At 59.2% G+C, this 17,765-nt stretch overlaps 1 protein-coding gene across 4 annotated transcripts; it reads left to right on the top strand.

The window, feature by feature from the left end:
- The first annotated feature begins 1,950 nt into the window (after window positions 1-1,950).
- CXXC1 (CXXC finger protein 1) lies at window positions 1,951-17,071 on the top strand. 4 transcript variants are annotated; one of them, XM_044988049.1, is made up of 16 exons: window positions 1,951-2,069; window positions 2,556-2,674; window positions 3,135-3,235; window positions 3,351-3,493; window positions 5,670-5,846; window positions 5,981-6,007; window positions 6,332-6,481; window positions 6,874-6,981; window positions 7,378-7,562; window positions 7,992-8,199; window positions 8,384-8,494; window positions 8,678-8,727; window positions 14,366-14,462; window positions 14,549-14,701; window positions 16,162-16,313; window positions 16,434-17,071. In XM_044988049.1, exons 1-15 carry the CDS (start codon window positions 2,067-2,069, stop codon window positions 16,306-16,308), a joined length of 1,779 nt encoding a protein of 592 aa, XP_044843984.1. In that variant the 5' UTR covers window positions 1,951-2,066; the 3' UTR covers window positions 16,309-16,313; window positions 16,434-17,071. The 4 variants fall into 4 exon arrangements, with proteins under 4 accessions (XP_044843984.1, XP_044843986.1, XP_044843985.1 ...); XM_044988051.1 differs by having other exon boundaries at window positions 5,688-5,846; XM_044988050.1 differs by having other exon boundaries at window positions 3,351-3,505; window positions 5,688-5,846; window positions 16,434-17,070.
- Window positions 17,072-17,765: the final 694 nt, after the last annotated feature.

Here is a 17,765-nt window from a genome sequence, read left to right on the forward strand (position 1 = left end):
CTTCTCTCCACTCCCTGCTGGCCTCTGCCCGGTTATTGGACTCGGGGCGGGAGCCATCTGTCCCATTCGGCGACCCCCAGTTCAGGGAGGTTGGGGATCCCATGGGGAGGGGTCAGGCAAGCCCCCCGAGAATGATGAAAGGGTTAGTGAGAGGTGCCAGGAGCTCGGTCTATTTAGGCGAACCAGGAGAAGGTGAAGGGGTGACTTTATCCCCGTCTATAAGTACCAGCTGGACAAATTCAGCCTGGGAAGAAGGCGTCTGTTTTTAACGATGAGAGGAATTAACCGATTTCCCACGGGGCACGGTGGAGTCTCCATCCCTGGCCGTGGTTCAGTTGAGACGGGCTGAAGCCACCTGGCTGCATCAGTCCCAGCTGGCACCATCGGGCAGCGGCGGGTGGTCACGTCTGTGCCAGTCAGTCTCCGTCCCGCGGTGGGGGCTGCCGTCGTTCTGGGGTCCCGGGTGCGTGAAGCGAGTGGGAGCTTCCTTGTCAGGCTGCCTTGGCGTCATGTGGCGCTAGGGGCCCTCTCCATGTGGAGTCGGTGCATTGACACCCGGGTCCCAGTGTGGCCCCAGGGGGCCTGTGCTGCGGGGAGGGGGTGGGAGGCTCAGGAGGTGGCGCTGCATCGGCTCCCAGCTCAGGGGAGGGAGCAGTGGAGAACAGATGGGATATGGCTGCGTTGCGCCGTGTATGCCTGGGTGGAGTAGCCTGTGGAACTCCCTGCTGCAGGGTATCAGAGAGGCAAAGAGTAACGGTGAATTGAAATAAGAGTGGATTTCACGTGACCATGAACAGACGCGCCTCCCAGCTGGGACATGCACTACTGGCCCCCAGGCTTCGGGCTCTGAGCCTGGGGGTGTCAGGAAGAGATTTCCTGCAGAGACGGGGTCCCCGAGTAGCTGGATCATCGCTCGGCCCCTCCCACGCCCTCCTGATCCCCAGAGGGCGGGACGATTACGCTATGCGGCAGGGGGAGACCTCTCCCTGCATGCTCATGGCTGTGTGGAGGCCGGGGGCCCCAAAGGGGCCTAGGGTACCCAGCAGAAAGTCGCGGGGGAGTGGGCATGACCCCAGAGATTGCCATGGAGAAGGGGCAGCGTGCGCCACGCCTACCGCAACACCTTTGGGTGCGGGGCTGCCGGGCCACACACCACACGCTCTCCCGAGTGCTCTGGAATCCTCATGGTTATTCCGAGTGCCTCGAAACTGGCTGGGCCTGGGTTCTCTGGGCAGGGGAGCGTCTGATGGCTGAGAGCAGAGGACGCGGGGGTGGCCTGGGAGCCAGGACTCCTGGGTTCTCTGTCACCCTTTGTCTTCCCCTCCCCAGACAAAAAAAACAGGAGTACTTGTGGCACCTTAAAGACTAACAAATTTATTGTAGCATGAGCTTTCGTGAGCTAAAGCTCACAAAGCTCATGCTACAATAAATTTGTTAGTCTTTAAGGTGCCACAAGTACTCCTGTTTTTTTTGCGGATACAGACTAACACGGCTGCTACTCTGAAACCTCCCCAGACAGTGACCCAAATTTGGGGTAATTTGACCAAGGGGTTCCTGAGATATCTAACCATATCCCTAAGACTGACTGTCTGTCTATCTGTCTGTCTATCTATCCCCATACACACTCGTCATCTATCTGTCTATCTAGCTGTTCATTTGCCAGTATCAAAGATGGCCGCTCCCGTTTAATGGTGCATTAAATAGCGCTGAAGCGGACATATTTGATCCTGGCGCTCAGGCTGAGCCGATCCCGGGGGCGTGGCCATCTTGCTTGATGCGCTCGCCACTCTCATGGGGGCGGCCATATTTGATGGGTTTTCCTGCCGTTGGGCTTGGGGGCGGGCATCTTGGAAGCGGGCAGAGGCCGACGGGGAGGAACGTCATAGCCCTGGTGACGGCCATCTTGGAAGCGGGCAGATGAGCTGGCTGCGGCTGGAGGTGGCGGCTGCGCCTTCGGCCGGGGTGACCCCGGAAGTGGAAGCAGACGCCTGGGGGAGGGGCTGTCAGAACTTCCTGCCCAGAGCCCTTGTCTTGATTCCAGCCACAACAAGGGGCTGGGAGATACCATGGTAAGGGGGACCCCGGACTCCTGGGTTCTCTGGGAGGGGAGGGATCTGAGAGCAGGAGGGGATGGGAGCCCGGACTCCTGGGTTCTCTGGGAGGGGAGGGGTCTGAGAGCAGGAGGGGATGGGAGCCCGGACTCCTGGGTTCTCTGGGAGGGGAGGGGTCTGAGAGCAGGAGGGGATGGGAGCCCGGACTCCTGGGTTCTCTGGGAGGGGAGGGGTCTGGTGGCTGAGAGCAGGGGGGGGGGCTGGAAGCCCGGACTCCTGGGTTCTCGGGGAGGGGAGGAGTCTGGTGGCTGGGAGCCCGGACTCCTGGGTTCTCTGGGAGGGGAGGGGTCTGGTGGCTGAGAGCAGGGGGGGCTGGAAGCCCGGACTCCTGGGTTCTCGGGGAGGGGAGGGGTCTGGTGGCTGAGAGCGGGCGTGGGTGGGGGGCTGGGAGCCAGGACTCCTGGGTTCTCTGAAGCCCTTTGTCTTCCCTCCCGCACCCCCCAGGACAGCGAGTTCTCCGACCCGGAGCTGGCCGCGGCGGGCGAGGAGTCCAAGTCGGAGAACGGCGAGAACGCGCCCGTGTACTGCATCTGCCGCAAGCCGGACATCAACTGCTTCATGATGTACGGAGACCGGGGGTGGGGGGGGGGCTGGTAGGACTCAGGGTGCTGGACGGGGGGTGGGTCATTTGCTGCCCCTGCAGGGAGAGCCCAGGGGGAACTCAGTCCAGCCATCCTGCTCACTGAGCCAGGCCAAGGGAGTCTCTCCCTCCCCTCCCCCCTCCAGGAAATTCCAGCTGGTATAGGGGGCTGGGCAGGGGGTGCTCTCCCTGGCAGTCAGGGCTGGGCATTGGGGGGTGCCGTGGGGGAGGGCTGGGGTTACTTTTCCCTGGCAGTCTGCGCTGGGTGCTGTGGGGCAGGGTGGTGGGTGCTCTCCCCTGGCAGTCAGCGCTGGGTGCTGGCGGGTGCCATGGGGCAGGGCCGGGGGCGCTCTCCCCTGGCAGTCAGGATCAGGTGCTGGGGGATGCAGGGCGGGGGGCTCAGTAGGGGGCGCTCTGATTCTCCCTCTCTCCCGCCCCTGCAGAGGCTGTGATAACTGCAATGAGTGGTTCCATGGCAATTGTATTAACATCACAGAGAAGATGGCGAAGGCCATTCGGGAATGGTACTGTCTGCAGTGCCGAGGTGAGGAACGGAGCGGGGAGCCTGGACTCCTGGGTTCTCTCCTGGGCTCTGGCGGGGGGTGGGGCTGTCTCCTTGGTCTTTCGGGCTGTGATGTGCTTTCCTCTCCCCACTGCAGATAAGAACCCGAATTTGGAGATCCGATACCGGCACAAGAAATCCAGAGAGAAGGAGCGGGAGGGCGAGCGGGACCGGGCAGAGAAGGACGAGCTGAGGAAGAAGGTTCAGGAGCTGGCCCTGGACCAGAGCCGTGGGTCGAAAGTAGGTGGCCAGGTGAGGGTGTTCTGGGGGGCAGGGCGCAGGATTCTATCCCATGAGCCCATGGGCCGCGTTGCCAGGGAGCCAAGCCGCAGGGTTCCAAAAGCGGCTCCACGTGCCAGCTGGGTTCCAGTCGCTGCTGTTCCCCGTTCCTGCCCAGGGAGGGGGTGCTTATGATCCTCCCTCTCATTCGTGCCGCTCCCCATGGGCAGAGTTAAGGGTAAACACCCTGGACTCTAGTCTGATACCCCTGAATCCCTGGGCAGATAGTTCTGACTGAGTTACCATGTCGCGTTATGTGCAGCTGTTCCCCAACCGCCCCTCTCCAGAGGTGGCTGCATCTTGGCACCAGGCGAACCGTCCCATTTTGAGTGGCAGCACTCCCCTCCAGTCAGTTGTGCCTGTAGATTTTTGAAAGCGACCTGACGGTTTCCTTTCCATTCTTACTCCATGTTTCTGGAGTATGGGGCGGTTGGGTGACACCAATGGGCACGGGGTGAATTTCTGACTGTACTTTATTGGTTGCGGCTGCGCTACAAATGCAGATGTGCTAACTCGTCTGCCTCTTCGCTCGGGAAGTGTTCTCCCTGCCTCCTAAATCCACCCGGAGGCTGTGACATTTTCTCCTTGCGACCAGCCTTGGTTACCTTCAGAATAGACTGTCGTGCCGTCTGTGCAGCCCAACCCGCCCCCGGTGCATCTCCGCCTGTCTGAGCTAGGGGAGACGACATCCCCTGTAAAAACTTCTTACCCCGTCCGCTCTCCAGTGCTGCAGCTGGACGGGAGAATGAAGGATTCCCAGTTCCCCCGAGAGAAATGCCACCCGGGGGTTTATGCGGTAAATGCACTCAAACGGCTACTCCCGGCACATCTTGCTGTCTGTTCCCCCGCCGATCTCGGTGCCCGTGATCCGTTTGTTATATGCCAGGTGGAGCGTCAAGTATTGAGTTAGGATCTTGTAAATCCCCGAATACGGCAACCAGCGGAGGAGCTGAGCAATAAGGGAGAGGGTGTGGGGTCTTCAGGGAGGAGGAGGGAGCTGGCTCTGAGGGTTGGTTTTTTTTTTGGTGGGAGGGTGGATGAGCACGGGATAGGTGCCACTTTAAGGGTGCCCCAGCGGACAAATCAGCTGGGAAGAGTCTAGAGCCATCTCCAAGCCATAAGCTCGGGGCGGAGTCAGCCCTGCAGGAGAGCCGGGCTGTTTGTTTCCGTGGAAATGTTTCTCGATCGGGGCGCTGTTTGACACGTGGGCCGGCATCGGTTCGGGTGTCCCTCTTGCGCTCAAATCTGTGTTGCCGGGAAAGCAAAAAGCTGCGATTGACAAGCCACAACAGCAGCAAATGCGTTGTTTTAAAAAAAAAAAAAAAAAAAAAAGGCCCCCTAGTCCCTTTTCTGGCTTATTAGGCCCCCAAAATTGGATGCAGCTCTTGGGACTTAATCATGGTGCATTTCACGGATTGTCTTCTGCTGTGACAGCCCAAATCTGGCAGGTGGCACGAGGAACAGAAGGGAACCAGGCCTGTTAAGCAGCAGATTCCACTGCAAAGAAAGTGAATGAAGCTTGCTAGGAATATTTCCCTCTAAACAGAAGCATGAGCCGCTACATATTAAACGGGGGCTTGGCTTTTACGCCCACAGTTATTTCTGGCCATGCCGGATAAAATGCAGACCTCCAAGTTGTGGATTTGTGGATGCAAACAGCTAGACTTGGTTTAAAAAGTATCCACGTGTGTTGGTGTGGAGGGTAGGTTGTTGCAGTCCTTAGCCATGTTAAAAGCGACGGTTGTGATGCCAAACAGATTAAAAGTCTTAAAGGGTACAAAGGTCTGTTTCCAGCTTACAGGGTGTTTCCCTTTACCGGCCAACTTCAGCTTTGGACTGAGGGGCAGATGCTAAATTGCCTCTTTGCAAAGAAGAATCTAAAGGGGCTGGGGATGTTTTAAGAGAGAGACTGAGGAAGGTAGAAATCTCAAACCTGGCTTGTTTGATAGATCTCACCACGAGGCAAGAGCAAGTCAGATTTGAAGGTAGTGGATGGGAGTGATAATTTAAAAGATGTGAGAGGAAAAATGGTCTCTCTTTTTCCTGCCCGAGTTAAGGACACCCCCAGTTAAGGATGCCCCTGGTTAAGGATGACTTCCTCATCTTTCTACAATGTGCAAACTTGTCATTCTTACAGTTCTCTCACCCGCAACAGCAAATCAAGCGCTCGGCACGGATGTGTGGGGAGTGCGAGGCGTGCCGGCGGACAGAGGACTGTGGCCAGTGTGACTTCTGCCGTGACATGAAGAAATTCGGAGGACCCAATAAAATCCGTCAGAAGTGCCGTCTGCGACAGTGCCAGGTCCGGGCACGGGTGAGTACTGGAGCGTTCACTTCCTGTCCTAAACACCTGTGTGCTCCGTCTGGACGCTATTACCCAGCTGCCCTGCTCCAGAGGTGGCCGCATGTCATCTGAGCTGCTTATCAGAGTGTTTCTTTTCTTTCTAGGAATCATATAAGTATTTCCCAGCCTCGGTAAGTTGGCCCCATCCTTTCTGTGCCCATTTCCCTGCAGGATTCCTGGGTTCTCTCCCTAGGTCCGGGAGGGGAGAGGGGGCTAGTGGGTAGAGCAGCAGGGTGGCTGGGAACCAGGACTCCTGGGTTCTCTCCCCAGCTCTGGGAGGAGAGTGGGGAAAGGGGAATGGGAGTCAGGTCCTATTCCCAGATTTTGCAGTTTGATCATGGACTGGTCTCTTCCCCTCATTGTGCCTCAGTTTCCCTGTCTGTGTGTGGGGCAGTCACAGGGGAAGGGGTAGGCCTGAGGTGTCAGGCAGCAAGTATCTAACCCCCTCCTGGCAGATGCTGCGAGGGCGGGATGAGGACCTGCAGATGCTGAAAGAGCAGTTGGAATCATCCGCCACCCCTGAGCCGCTGTCGGACGACGACCTCCCGATTGACCCCGACTTGTACCAAGATTTCTGTGCTGGAGCCTTCGACGACCAGAACCTGGTGAGGGCCCCACCCAACCTGCGGGATCCCACGTGCGGCAGGGCCCCAGGAGATCTCAGGCACCATGTGTCCAGATCGAGTATTCTCCAAATTGTTTTACTCTGCAGCTGTTCCTCAGCTGCCCCACCCCAGAGGTGGCTGCATCTCAATGCAGGGTGTCCCGTCCCTGAACGTTCAGCCTCTGGGCTCTGTTTTTCCTAGTATGGGTCCTTGGACATGTGGGAGGCTCCCTGGACAGGACCCTGGGTCGAGCGTCATTGAGGGCTCAGAAGGCCTCTGTAGCCCGCTTGGGAGGAGCAGGGGGGTATCTAGGGTATGTGGCCTCTCAAGCTCACTCGGGGGGGCCGGTCTCATCCTTTTCTCCTCTCCTGCCCCCTCCCCCCCCCCCCAAGCCGTGGCTCAGTGACCCAGAGGATGCCCCGTTCCTGGACCCCGTGCTCCGCAAACGCGCCGTGAAGGTCAAGCACGTCAAGAGGCGGGAGAAGAAATCAGAGAAGAAGGTAGGAGCCAGTTGCAGCCGCCACGGAGACTTTCCCCAGTCGTGGGGTATATCCCAGCTCCGGGACGGAAGTAGGGGCTGGGAGCCAGGACTCCTGGGTTCTCTCCCTGGGTCTGGGAGGGGAGTGGGGGCTAGTGGCTAGAGTAGTGGGGGCTGGGAGCCAGGACTCCTGGGTTCTCTCCCTGGCTCTGGGAGGGGAGTGGGGTCTAGTGGTTAGAGCAGAGAGGGCTGGGAGCCAGGACTCCTGGGTTCTCGCCCTGGCTCTGGGAGGGGAGTGGGGTCTAGGGGTTAGAGCAGGGGGGCTGGTCACGGAGGGGCCCCTGCCGGGAGGTGGAAAGGGGGAGATGGCCTTGGGGGGCCACAGGGCGCTGACCTGGTCTCCCCTCCCCCCCCACAGAAGGAGGAGAAGTACAAGCGTCACAAGCAGAAGCAGAAGCACCGGGACCGGTCCCGGCACGCCGAGCGGCCCGACGCCAAGGACCCGGCCTCCCTGCACCAGTGCCTGGGCCCCGGCTGCATCCAGCCGGCCCGCGCCGCCTCCAAGTACTGCTCCGAGGAGTGCGGCATGAAGCTGGCTGCCAAGTAAGAGCCCTGGCCCGGCCCCCGGGAGCTCCTAGCCCTGGGAATCCCCGGGCCCCAGCAGGGGTCCCCATGGCATCGGCACCATCCCAATCACTCGGCTGAGACCCCCCCCCCAGCCCCATATCTCCCCGGCTGAGACCCATGCCTCCCCCAGCCCCATGTCTGTCCCCCCTGTCCCAGATCAGACCCAAAGGGGCTCCCAGCCCGTATCCTCACCCAGCCTGTATCAGACCCACAGGGTCTCCCCCAGCCCCATGTGTCCATCCCCCCCGATCAGACTCTCAGGGACCCCCCCACCCCAGATCAGACCCACAGGGTACACCCCAGCGCCATGTGTCTATCCACCCCCCCCGGATCAGACCCACAGGGTACCCCCAGACTGGTATCCCCCCTCAACAGGTCAGCCTGTCTCTCTCTCTCCCCATCCAGCCGGATCTACGAGATCCTTCCCCAGCGCATCCAGCAGTGGCAGCAGAGCCCGTGCGTGGCGGAGGAGCACGGCAAGAAGCTGCTGGAGCGGATTCGGCGGGAGCAGCAGCAGGCGCGGCTGCGGCTGCAGGAGATGGAGCGTCGCTTCCACGAGCTGGAGGCCATCATCGGCAAGGCCAAGCAGCAGGCCATCAAGGAGGATGAGGAGGTGGGCGGGGCCAGGCGCCTGGGTTCCATCTCTGGCTCTTGGAGGGGTGGGGGGGTCTGGTGGGTGAGAGCGGGGTGGGGGGGCTGGGAGCCAGGACTCCTGGGTTCTCTCCCCCAGCTGTCCTGTGCTCCGAGATCCCCCGCTGGGCAGCGCTAACAGGGCCCTCCCTGCTCTCTCCCCACAGACCAACGAGGGAGACAGCGACGACACCGACCTGCAGATCTTCTGCGTCTCCTGCGGGCACCCCATCAACCCCAAGGTGGCGCTGCGCCACATGGAACGTTGCTACGCCAAGGTACGCTGCCCTGCCCCGCGGGCCTGGGAAACACAGACTCTCCCCTTGTCCTCCCCGCTCCGCTCCGCCCCAGAGGTGGCCGCATCTGACGGCCGTGCGGCGTTATGTGCGGCTGTTCCCCTGTCTTGTCCCCGTCCCCTTCCCGGTGCACTGACGAGCCCTGTGTTCTCCCTTTCCCCACAGTACGAGAGCCAGACGTCCTTCGGATCCATGTACCCAACCCGCATAGAGGGGTGAGTCCCAGCCCTGTAGGGGGGTGTTCTCCAAATTCGTCCCCCTGGGACCATATGGGCTAATATTGTCCATCCCCTTAAATCTTCCCCCACCGACCTGACCCCTTGGTTCCCCCCCCACATATGGGTCCCCCACTGACTCCCCCTGCCAGTTGTCCCCTTTCCACCATTCCACTGCTTTTGGTTCCCACATCCCTGTAATTCCCCTGCAGGACATCACTTGTTGTCTTCGATTCCTACAATCCTCCTCTCTGCCCCACTCGCATGTACCTTCATAGGCTCCTCGACCCGTGGGGTGAGACGGGACCGCAGGGGGCACCTAGTCTGACCCTTGACCGCGCTGCAGGATTTAAACCGTCCCAGACAGGTGGCTCCGGCCTCCACTCGAAACCCTCCAGCGAAGGAGCTTCCACGACCTCCCGAGGCCTCAGTTCCATCGTCCTGCTGTTCGGAAGTTTTCCCTGAGACTTAATCTCAATCTGCTGCGCTGTAGTTTGACCCCACGGCCTCTTGTCCTGCCGTCTGGGGCAAGAGAGAACCACCCGTCTCCATCTTTTCTATGGCAGCCTTTCGAGTAGACAAAGATCACTCACACGTCCCCCCTTAATCTCTCTTCCAAACTGAGCGTTCCCAATTCCTGCAGCCTTTGCTCACGTGGCCGGTGTCCCACCCCTTTGATCGGCTTTGTCGCTCGCCTCTGGGTCTTACCCGCTGTCGCCACCTCCTTTCTGTGCATCGGTGACTGAAACTAGACATTTCCTCTCTGACAAATCTTCACCAGATATCCCTATCCTGGGCTACTGTCTCCCAGTGTGTGGTGTCGACGCCACATCTCTTGATGTTTATCTCGAGGGTGTTGGCCGCCATGAGGACACTGACATTAGTGCGACGATCTTCCCACTTTGTGTTGAGGATCTTCCAGAGAAAGTGCTGGGGCTGGCGTTCCAGGTTTTTCAGGTTACCCAAGTCTCTCAGCTGTAGAGGAGAGCTGGGCTTCTCACCGCTTTATAAACTAAAAGTCCCGTGTGTGTGTTCTGATGTCGTGAATGTTGAACACCTGGCAAGGCTGGCACGGTGAATTCTGGGCTGGATCTCGGCGTCTGTGTCTGCCCTCTGTGAGAGATGGCTGCCGAGATAGGCAAAGTCTTCTACGTTTTCCAGTTCTTCTTTGTCAATATCGATCTTCCTTGCTGGGTCTGATGATTGACCTTGTTTTGCCGATGTTAGCCCGAGGCTTTGGTAAGTTTCAGAGAAGCAGTTACGGGCTGGATCCTCCTTTGTGTGCGCAACGACAGCACAATCCTCTGCGTACCGGAGTTCGGTTATTGTTGCCGATATTAGTTCTGGCACGGAGACGAGAAAGGCTGAAGAGGTGGCCGTCAGTCCGATATTGGATGCCAGTGCCCTGTGGTAGACGGTCTTGGGTTAATGTTTTCATAGCTGCGGAGAAAAGGGGGGGTGCCGGTACACATCCTTGTTTTACGCCAGTTCGGACGACAGAGGGCTCAGAGGCAGAGCCACTGCACAGGATGGAGGCGGTCATCAGGTTGTGAAGGAGTCTTACAATGGTGATACATTTACTTGGGAAGCCAAACTTTGACGTGATTTTCCACAGAGCCTCATGGTTGACAGAATCGAAGGCTTTGAATAGATCGATTAAAGGCCGTATACAGCTCCCAGTGGTGGTCCTGGCATTTTTCCTGGATCTGCCTGGCTGCGGAAATCGTGTTGGTGGTGCCCCGTGATGGTCTGAAGCCACACCGGGACTCTGGCAGTCCTTCCTCTGCAGGAGGAAACAGGCGATTCAGTGAGATTCCAGCAAGAATCTTCCCAGCGATGGAGCAGAGGCCAGTGTCTCAATAGGTGCCACAGTCGGCCCTGTCTCCCTTTTTGAAAACGGTGATATTAGCATTACGTAAGTCAGCGGGGATTTCTTCAGTGCGCCAGTTTTTGAGGAGCAGCAAATGAAGCTTGTTAGTCAGTGTTTCTCCCCTCGCTTTGAGTACCGCAGCTGGTACGCCATCAGGACCTGGTGCTTTGGTCATTAATTGCTTTGCAGATCTCCTCAGGGGGCGGTGGGTTGGCAAGGGTTTCCCAGATTGGGTGCTGAGGGATGGAGTCGCCGGTGTCATCGGTCACAGTCGTTTCTCGATTTAGAAGTTTTTGGCCGTGTTCTCTTTAAGAAGGGCACTACCTTCTTCAGATCTCAGCAGTGTGATGAGGCCACGTGAGATTGGGCCGTACAGGGGCTTTGTCTCACACTAAAAGCGCCGCATATCACGTCTGTCAGCGAATGTTTGGCTTTCTTTTGCTCTGTCTTCCCACCGTTCGGTTTTGATTTCTCAGCCCCTCCTTTGAGCTGATGGCGAGAGCTCTGCTTCTGCCTGGACAGTGGTTGGCTTTGCCAGTCGCAGAAAGCTTTTCCTCTTCTGGCCCAAAAGGGCTGTGATCTCAATGTTGTTGTCAAACCAGTCCTGACGGCGGCAGGTAGCAAGGCTGATGGATTCCTCGCAAGCCTTGGGGGGGCTTCCCCGTCTTCCTCGGCACTTGTGTTTGTCATTTCCAGGTGTGCATATGGCCAGTTTTCACTGAGGAGGGTTTGAAGGGATCTCGGTGCGCTGAGGATTGAAGTCTTCGGATGTTGTGTTGCCGTCTGTGTGATTTGAATTGCTTTCTACGTTTCGGTGCCATCCTGAGGGACATGACTGACCTCTCCAGGCGGGGGTCAGCCCAGCGAGCATCGGCTCCTCTCAGGACACGGCAGATTTGGACATCTCTTCGATCCCGTGTTCATACAATGTCCTAGTCTAGGAGGTGCCACTGCTTTGAGCAGGGGGTGTGGCCAAGTTGTTTTCTACTTGTTGCTTTGTGTGGAGATTGTGTTTATGATCACAAGGTTGTGCTCTGCACATTGACTGAGGGCTGGTCCACACACACCCCCTAATTCGAACTAGGGTACGCGAATTCAGCTACGTGAATAACGTAGCTGAATTCGAACTACCCTAGTTCGAAAACTTACCCGTCCAGACGGCGGGGAAGCGAAGTCCGCGGCTCGCAGGTCGACTCCGGCAACTCCTCCTGACGCGGTGGAGTACCGGAGTTCGACCTAGCGCTTCCGGAGTTCGAACTATCGCGTCTAGATCAGACGCGATAGTTCGAACTCCGAGAAGTCGAACTCCCCGCGTCGGACTGCAAGGTAAGTGTAGACCAGCCCTGAGCAGAAGGATGCCATTGGAAGTGGTCTTGTCCGCTCCTTCCTTCCTTCCCAGTGGTGCTACTCCATACGTTAGAGCCTTGGCCAACTCTTGCGTTCAAGTCTCCTAAGAGGATTGACTTCTCTGTTTTGGGGAATGGATGCAGAGGGTCATAAGCTCGTCGATGCTGACGGGGAGCTCAGTGAGGCGGTTGACCTAGAAAGTTCTTGAGTGCAAAGCCAACGCCGTGTATTGGCCTGTCGCGTGCTGCTTTTCCTTTCCAGAAGAAGGCCACTGGAGGGTGGCGGTTATACTCTGAGGGGCAGGCTGTGTCTCGCCGAGAGCAGCGATGTCGCTGTTGTGCCTCGGGCGACCATCGCTGCTCTGCCTTTGGGTCTTCCACTTGGGGATCCGTCTAGCACGGCACGGACGTGCCGAGTTGCAAGAAACCTTTTTTGGTTTTGGGCCGCGTAGGGCACGATCCTTCTGGAGCCGGTTCTCCAGTCAGGTATGGTGGGATAGCCTGTGCTTGGGGCTCCCTCTCCCTGTACGGGGTGAGCAGAGGGGTTCCCAAAAAGGCCTGCTCAGTCATGCCTGCTGTTGCCGAAAATGCCCCCCTGTCCCAGGGGAACCCTGTTATGCTTATAGGAAGCACACGGGCTCGTTTTCAGGGGAAAAGGCAATATTGGAAACACAACAATTAGCATATGCATTTAATCACACACACACTGTCTCTGTCTCTGTCGATGGTCTAGTTACGAGTCCGGATCAATCTAGTGGCCAGCTAGGTTGATCACGGGTGGGGACGAGCCAGGTTCTCTCGGTCGCGACACAGTGCTTCAGGGAAGTCTTGGCAGGGTGAACCCAAAGTTTCATGGCATGGCCCCGTTTCCATAGTGAGTCTCCTTCATTGGGACCAATGCGTTTTGCACCGTCCTGCTGTAATCAGTCTTCTCATCCTTTATGTTGTTCCTTCATCGGTCTGTCGGGGAGTTACCCCAGGCCGCGTTGATCACTGCTGTCTTGTCTCCATTGAGCGGTGCCTGCCTCATCTTTGGAGTCGTCAATCTGCCCTCCTGTGTGTTGCAGCCTCCTGGCGCCTTTATGTCTGTCCTGGGTTCCTCCCTAGAACATCTGGCCCAGCGACGGCCTTCACACTTGTCTTCTAACACACACATTCCTCGTTCACACACAAAACAGGATTGATTTACACAGAGCATGTGAACAGGAACATCAAACTGCAATGCAGGAGAAAACAAATTGTCACATTCTTTTATTTATTTCAAAATGCTCATTTTAAACCTAAAGCTCTGTCACTGCCTTGAAATCAGCTTCAGACACAAGCTTCTGGCTGAAGCCTCTTTACCAATGGCCCACGAGGCCATTCCTCCTGCTTTCAGAAAGGGAGGCTGGCAGGATATGATCAAATCATACACCAGGACATTTAATACAAGCTGCATTATTCTTTATCCTTCGTTCTAAGTTATACCAAATACCACCATAAAAATCCCAGTACTACGCCACGGCGACTGTCTTGCGGTCACCGACTGCGTGTGGGTCTGTGGCTAGGGACTCTGGGTGATCACATCACCTGCCTCTGTCACCACTGCCCAGGGCTTTTAGGGGTGGGGGTGAGGGGGAAAATTATGCCTGGGAAAGCAGCCTGCGCATGAGTCGTTTAAGGGGGGGAGCTGTTCTGCACCAGCAGCCACACAGATTGTGATGGGAGAGGTCCAAGATGAGCGGGGGCAGCTCTTCGTCCGCCTTGGCAGCCGGCGAGAGGCGATCCTGCCTCAGTTCCCCTCTACTGCCCTTGGGGCCTTCCACCAGGTCGTGTTTGCAACAGCGTCGCATGGTTGTGATCCACCACAACTCCCCAGTTTTCCTCCAGTCTGTAATTGTGCGTTTGGTTTTCCACCATCCATGGGCCTCCCTTGAAATGCATTGTGTTGGCGATAGCCCCAATCTCCAATTTATCAAGATCCCTCTGATTTTTAGCTTTGTCCTCCAAAGGGTTGGCAACCCCACCTCCCTTTGTGCCATCTGTAAACTGGATCAGTCTGCTCCCATCCTGGTAGTTAATAAAAATGTGAAACACCCCTGGACCCAGAACAGATCCCTGTGGAACCCCACGTGAGACCTCCCTCCAGTCCGCCATCATTCAGACAATTTCCAAAGGACTCCTGGGTTCTCTCCCTGGCTCTGGGAGGGGAGTGGGGGCTGGTGGTTAGAGCAGGGGGGGGGGTGGGAGCCAGGACTCCTGGGTTTTCTTTCTGGGTCTGACAAGCAGGATTGAATGCACATGCATGTGCCTCAGTTTCCCCCTCTGAACAATGGGGCAATGCTGCCTAGGTTGTCCTAGGGGCATGGAGGCCCCCCCCCGCCCTTGCAGCTGGTAGCAGCTGCAGCCTCTCACCCGGGCACTGTGTGTCTCCCCTCCCCAGAGCCACCCGCCTCTTCTGTGACGTCTACAACCCTCAGAGCAAGACCTACTGCAAGCGGCTGCAGGTGCTGTGTCCCGAGCACTCCCGCGACCCCAAGGTGAGGGGCTGTGGCTGGGGGGCTGGGCTAGCAGGGGGAAGGAGCGAGGGCCAGCGTGTGTGCAAACCCTGTGGTGCCCCCTCCAGGTGTCGGTGGACGAGGTGTGCGGCTGCCCCCTGGTAAAGGACGTGTTCGAGCTCACCGGCGATTTCTGCCGCGTGCCCAAGAGAAAATGCAACCGGCACTACTGCTGGGAGAAACTGCGCCGGGCCGAGGTGGACCTGGAGAGAGTGCGCGTGGTACGGAGCGGGGCCGGCGCGACGCGGTGCTCTCCCCTGGCAGGCAGGGCCGGGCGCTGCGGGAGGCTGGGCAGGGAGGCCCAGGCACTAAAATCTAGGCATGGTCCCAAGTGGTTTTTATTCCTTCTGACTGAAGAAATTCCTGCCCCCTCATCCCTCCCACACTTCTATTAAGTAGGGAGCGCCCCTTTTCCTGCCCCACTGTCTGTCTGTCTGTCTGTCGCTGTGCAGCTGTTCCCCAGCTGCCCCGCCCCAGAGCTAGCTGCATCTCTGTGCCGGCCGAGCTGTCCCCAGCAGCGTTATGTGTGGCTGTTCCCCAGCTGCCCCGCCCCAGAGCTAGCTGCATCTCCGTGCCGGCCGAGCTGTCCCCAGCAGCGTTATGTGTGGCTGTTCCCCAGCTGCCCCGCCCCAGAGCTAGCTGCATCTCCGTGCCGGCCGAGCTGTCCCCAGCAGCGTTATGTGTGGCTGTTCCCCAGCTGCCCCGCCCCAGAGCTAGCTGCATCTCCGTGCCGGCCGAGCTGTCCCCAGCAGCGTTATGTGTGGCTGTTCCCCAGCTGCCCCGCCCCAGAGCTAGCTGCATCTCCGTGCCGGCCGAGCTGTCCCCAGCAGCGTTATGTGTGGCTGTTCCCCAGCTGCCCCGCCCCAGAGCTAGCTGCATCTCTGTGCCGGCTGAGCTGTCCCCAGCAGCATTATGTGTGGCTGTTCCCCAGCTGCCCTGCCCCAGAGGTGGCTGCATCTCTGTGCCGGCCGAGCTGACCCCAGCAGCATTATGTGTGGCTGTTCCCCAGCTGCCCCGCCCCAGAGCTAGCTGCATCTCCGTGCCGGCCGAGCTGTCCCCAGCAGCGTTATGTGTGGCTGTTCCCCAGCTGCCCCGCCCCAGAGCTAGCTGCATCTCCGTGCCGGCCGAGCTGTCCCCAGCAGCGTTATGTGTGGCTGTTCCCCAGCTGCCCCGCCCCAGAGGTGGCTGCATCTCCGTGCCGGCCGAGCTGACCCCAGCAGCATTGTGTGTGGCTGTTCCCCAGCTGCCCCGCCCCAGAGCTAGCTGCATCTCCGTGCCGGCCGAGCTGTCCCCAGCAGCGTTATGTGTGGCTGTTCCCCAGCTGCCCCGCCCCAGAGCTAGCTGCATCTCCGTGCCGGCCGAGCTGTCCCCAGCTGCCCCGCCCCAGAGCTAGCTGCATCTCTGCCGGCCGAGCTGTCCCCAGCTGCCCCGCCCCAGAGCTAGCTGCATCTCTGCCGGCTGAGCTGTCCCCAGCAGCGTTATGTGTGGCTGTTCCCCAGCTGCCCCGCCCCAGAGCTAGCTGCATCTCTGTGCCGGCCGAGCTGTCCCCAGCAGCGTTATGTGTGGCTGTTCCCCAGCTGCCCCGCCCCAGAGCTAGCTGCATCTCCGTGCCGGCCGAGCTGTCCCCAGCTGCCCCGCCCCAGAGGTGGCCGCGTGTAACGACTCCTCCTGCTGTTGGCAGTGGTACAAGCTGGACGAGCTCTTTGAGCAGGAGCGGAACGTGCGCATGGCCATGACCAACCGGGCCGGGCTGCTGGCGCTGATGCTGCACCAGACCATCCAGCACGACCCGCTGACCACAGACCTGCGCACCACCACTGACCGCTGAGCCCGGTGAGCAGCTGGGGCCCGGGGTCTTCCCTCGCGGGGGAGCCGGCTCCCCTCCGGGCTCGCTCGCTGCCCGGGGGGGGCTGGGTTCCGGGGCCTCCTCTAATGACTCTCTCTCCCCCCCAGGGTCGGTGCCAGGCTTCGTGGATTCTCCGGATCCTCGTTGGTTCTTTTTTTTTTTAATGATTTTTTTAAAAAAAACTTTTTTTTTCTTTACAAAAAAACCCACAAAAAACAAAAGGAGGAAAAATGTAGCGAAGCTCTGCCAGGGGTGAGGGAATTTGCTGCTGCCCAGGCCCCCCCTCCCCCTCCCACTAGCTTGGGCCTTCTGAGACCGCCCTCCCCCCGCTCTGGCCCTCCTGCTGCGGGTTTGGCTTGTCCCTTTCCAACCCACCCCACCCGTGGGTGCTTCTCCAGGTGCTGCAGGCTACGGGCTCTACCCTGAAGAGAGACGGGCCCTCGCTGGGTTAGCGCAGTGGGGGTGGGGGGTGAGTGTGGGCAGCAGGGGCTAGAGGGCCGGGCGGGGGCCGGGGGAAGAGATGGACGGAATGAGGTTGCCACTAATAAAAAAGTTTTAAAGTGAAGCTTATTTTTACTGTTCTCTGGGGGCGGGGACAGGGGCTGTTCTTAAGCGGGTTTCCTGGCCGAGCTATTCCTCCCCTCTGCCCCCAAGCAGGCCCTGGAGCGGGGGGGTCCCGCGGGTTAACGGCCTGCCTGAGCTAAGCCCCCTTCCCATCCAGACCCTGCAGCAGGGAGCCCCGCGGGTTAACGCCCTGGCTGAGCTAAGCCTCCCCCCCCCGACCCTGCAGCAGGGAGCCCCGCGGGTTAACGCCCTGGCTGAGCTAAGCCTCCCCATCCAGACCTTGCAGGGGGGAGCCCCGTGGGTTAACACCCTTGCCAAGCGAAGCCCCCCCCCCGACCCTGCAGCAGGGAGCCCCGTGGGTTAACGCCCTGGCTGAGCTAAGCACCCCCATCCAGACCCTGCAGCAGGGAGCCCCACGGGTTAACGCCCTGGCTGAGCTAAGCACCCCCATCCAGACCCTGCAGCAGGGAGCCCCGCGGGTTAACGCCCTGGCTGAGCTAAGCACCCCCATCCAGACCTTGCAGGGGGGAGTCCCGCGGGTTAACGCCCTGGCTGAGCTAAGCCCCCCCCCATCCAGACGCTGCAGCGGGGGGTCCCGCGGGTTAACGCCCTGGCTGAGCTAAGCACCCCCATCCAGACCTTGCAGGGGGGAGTCCTGTGGGTTAACGCCCTGGCTGAGCTAAGCACCCCCATCCAGACCTTGCAGGGGGGAGTCCCGTGGGTTAACGCCCTGGCTGAGCTAAGCCCCCCCATCCAGACCCTGCAGGGGGGAGTCCCGCGGGTTAACGCCCTGGCTGAGCTAAGCCCCCCCATCCAGACGCTGCAGCGGGGGGTCCCGCGGGTTAACGCCCTGGCTGAGCTAAGCCCCCCCCCAT

This window comes from Mauremys mutica, chromosome 15, assembly GCF_020497125.1.
Source record: "Mauremys mutica isolate MM-2020 ecotype Southern chromosome 15, ASM2049712v1, whole genome shotgun sequence".
Lineage (NCBI taxonomy): Eukaryota > Metazoa > Chordata > Testudines > Geoemydidae > Mauremys > Mauremys mutica.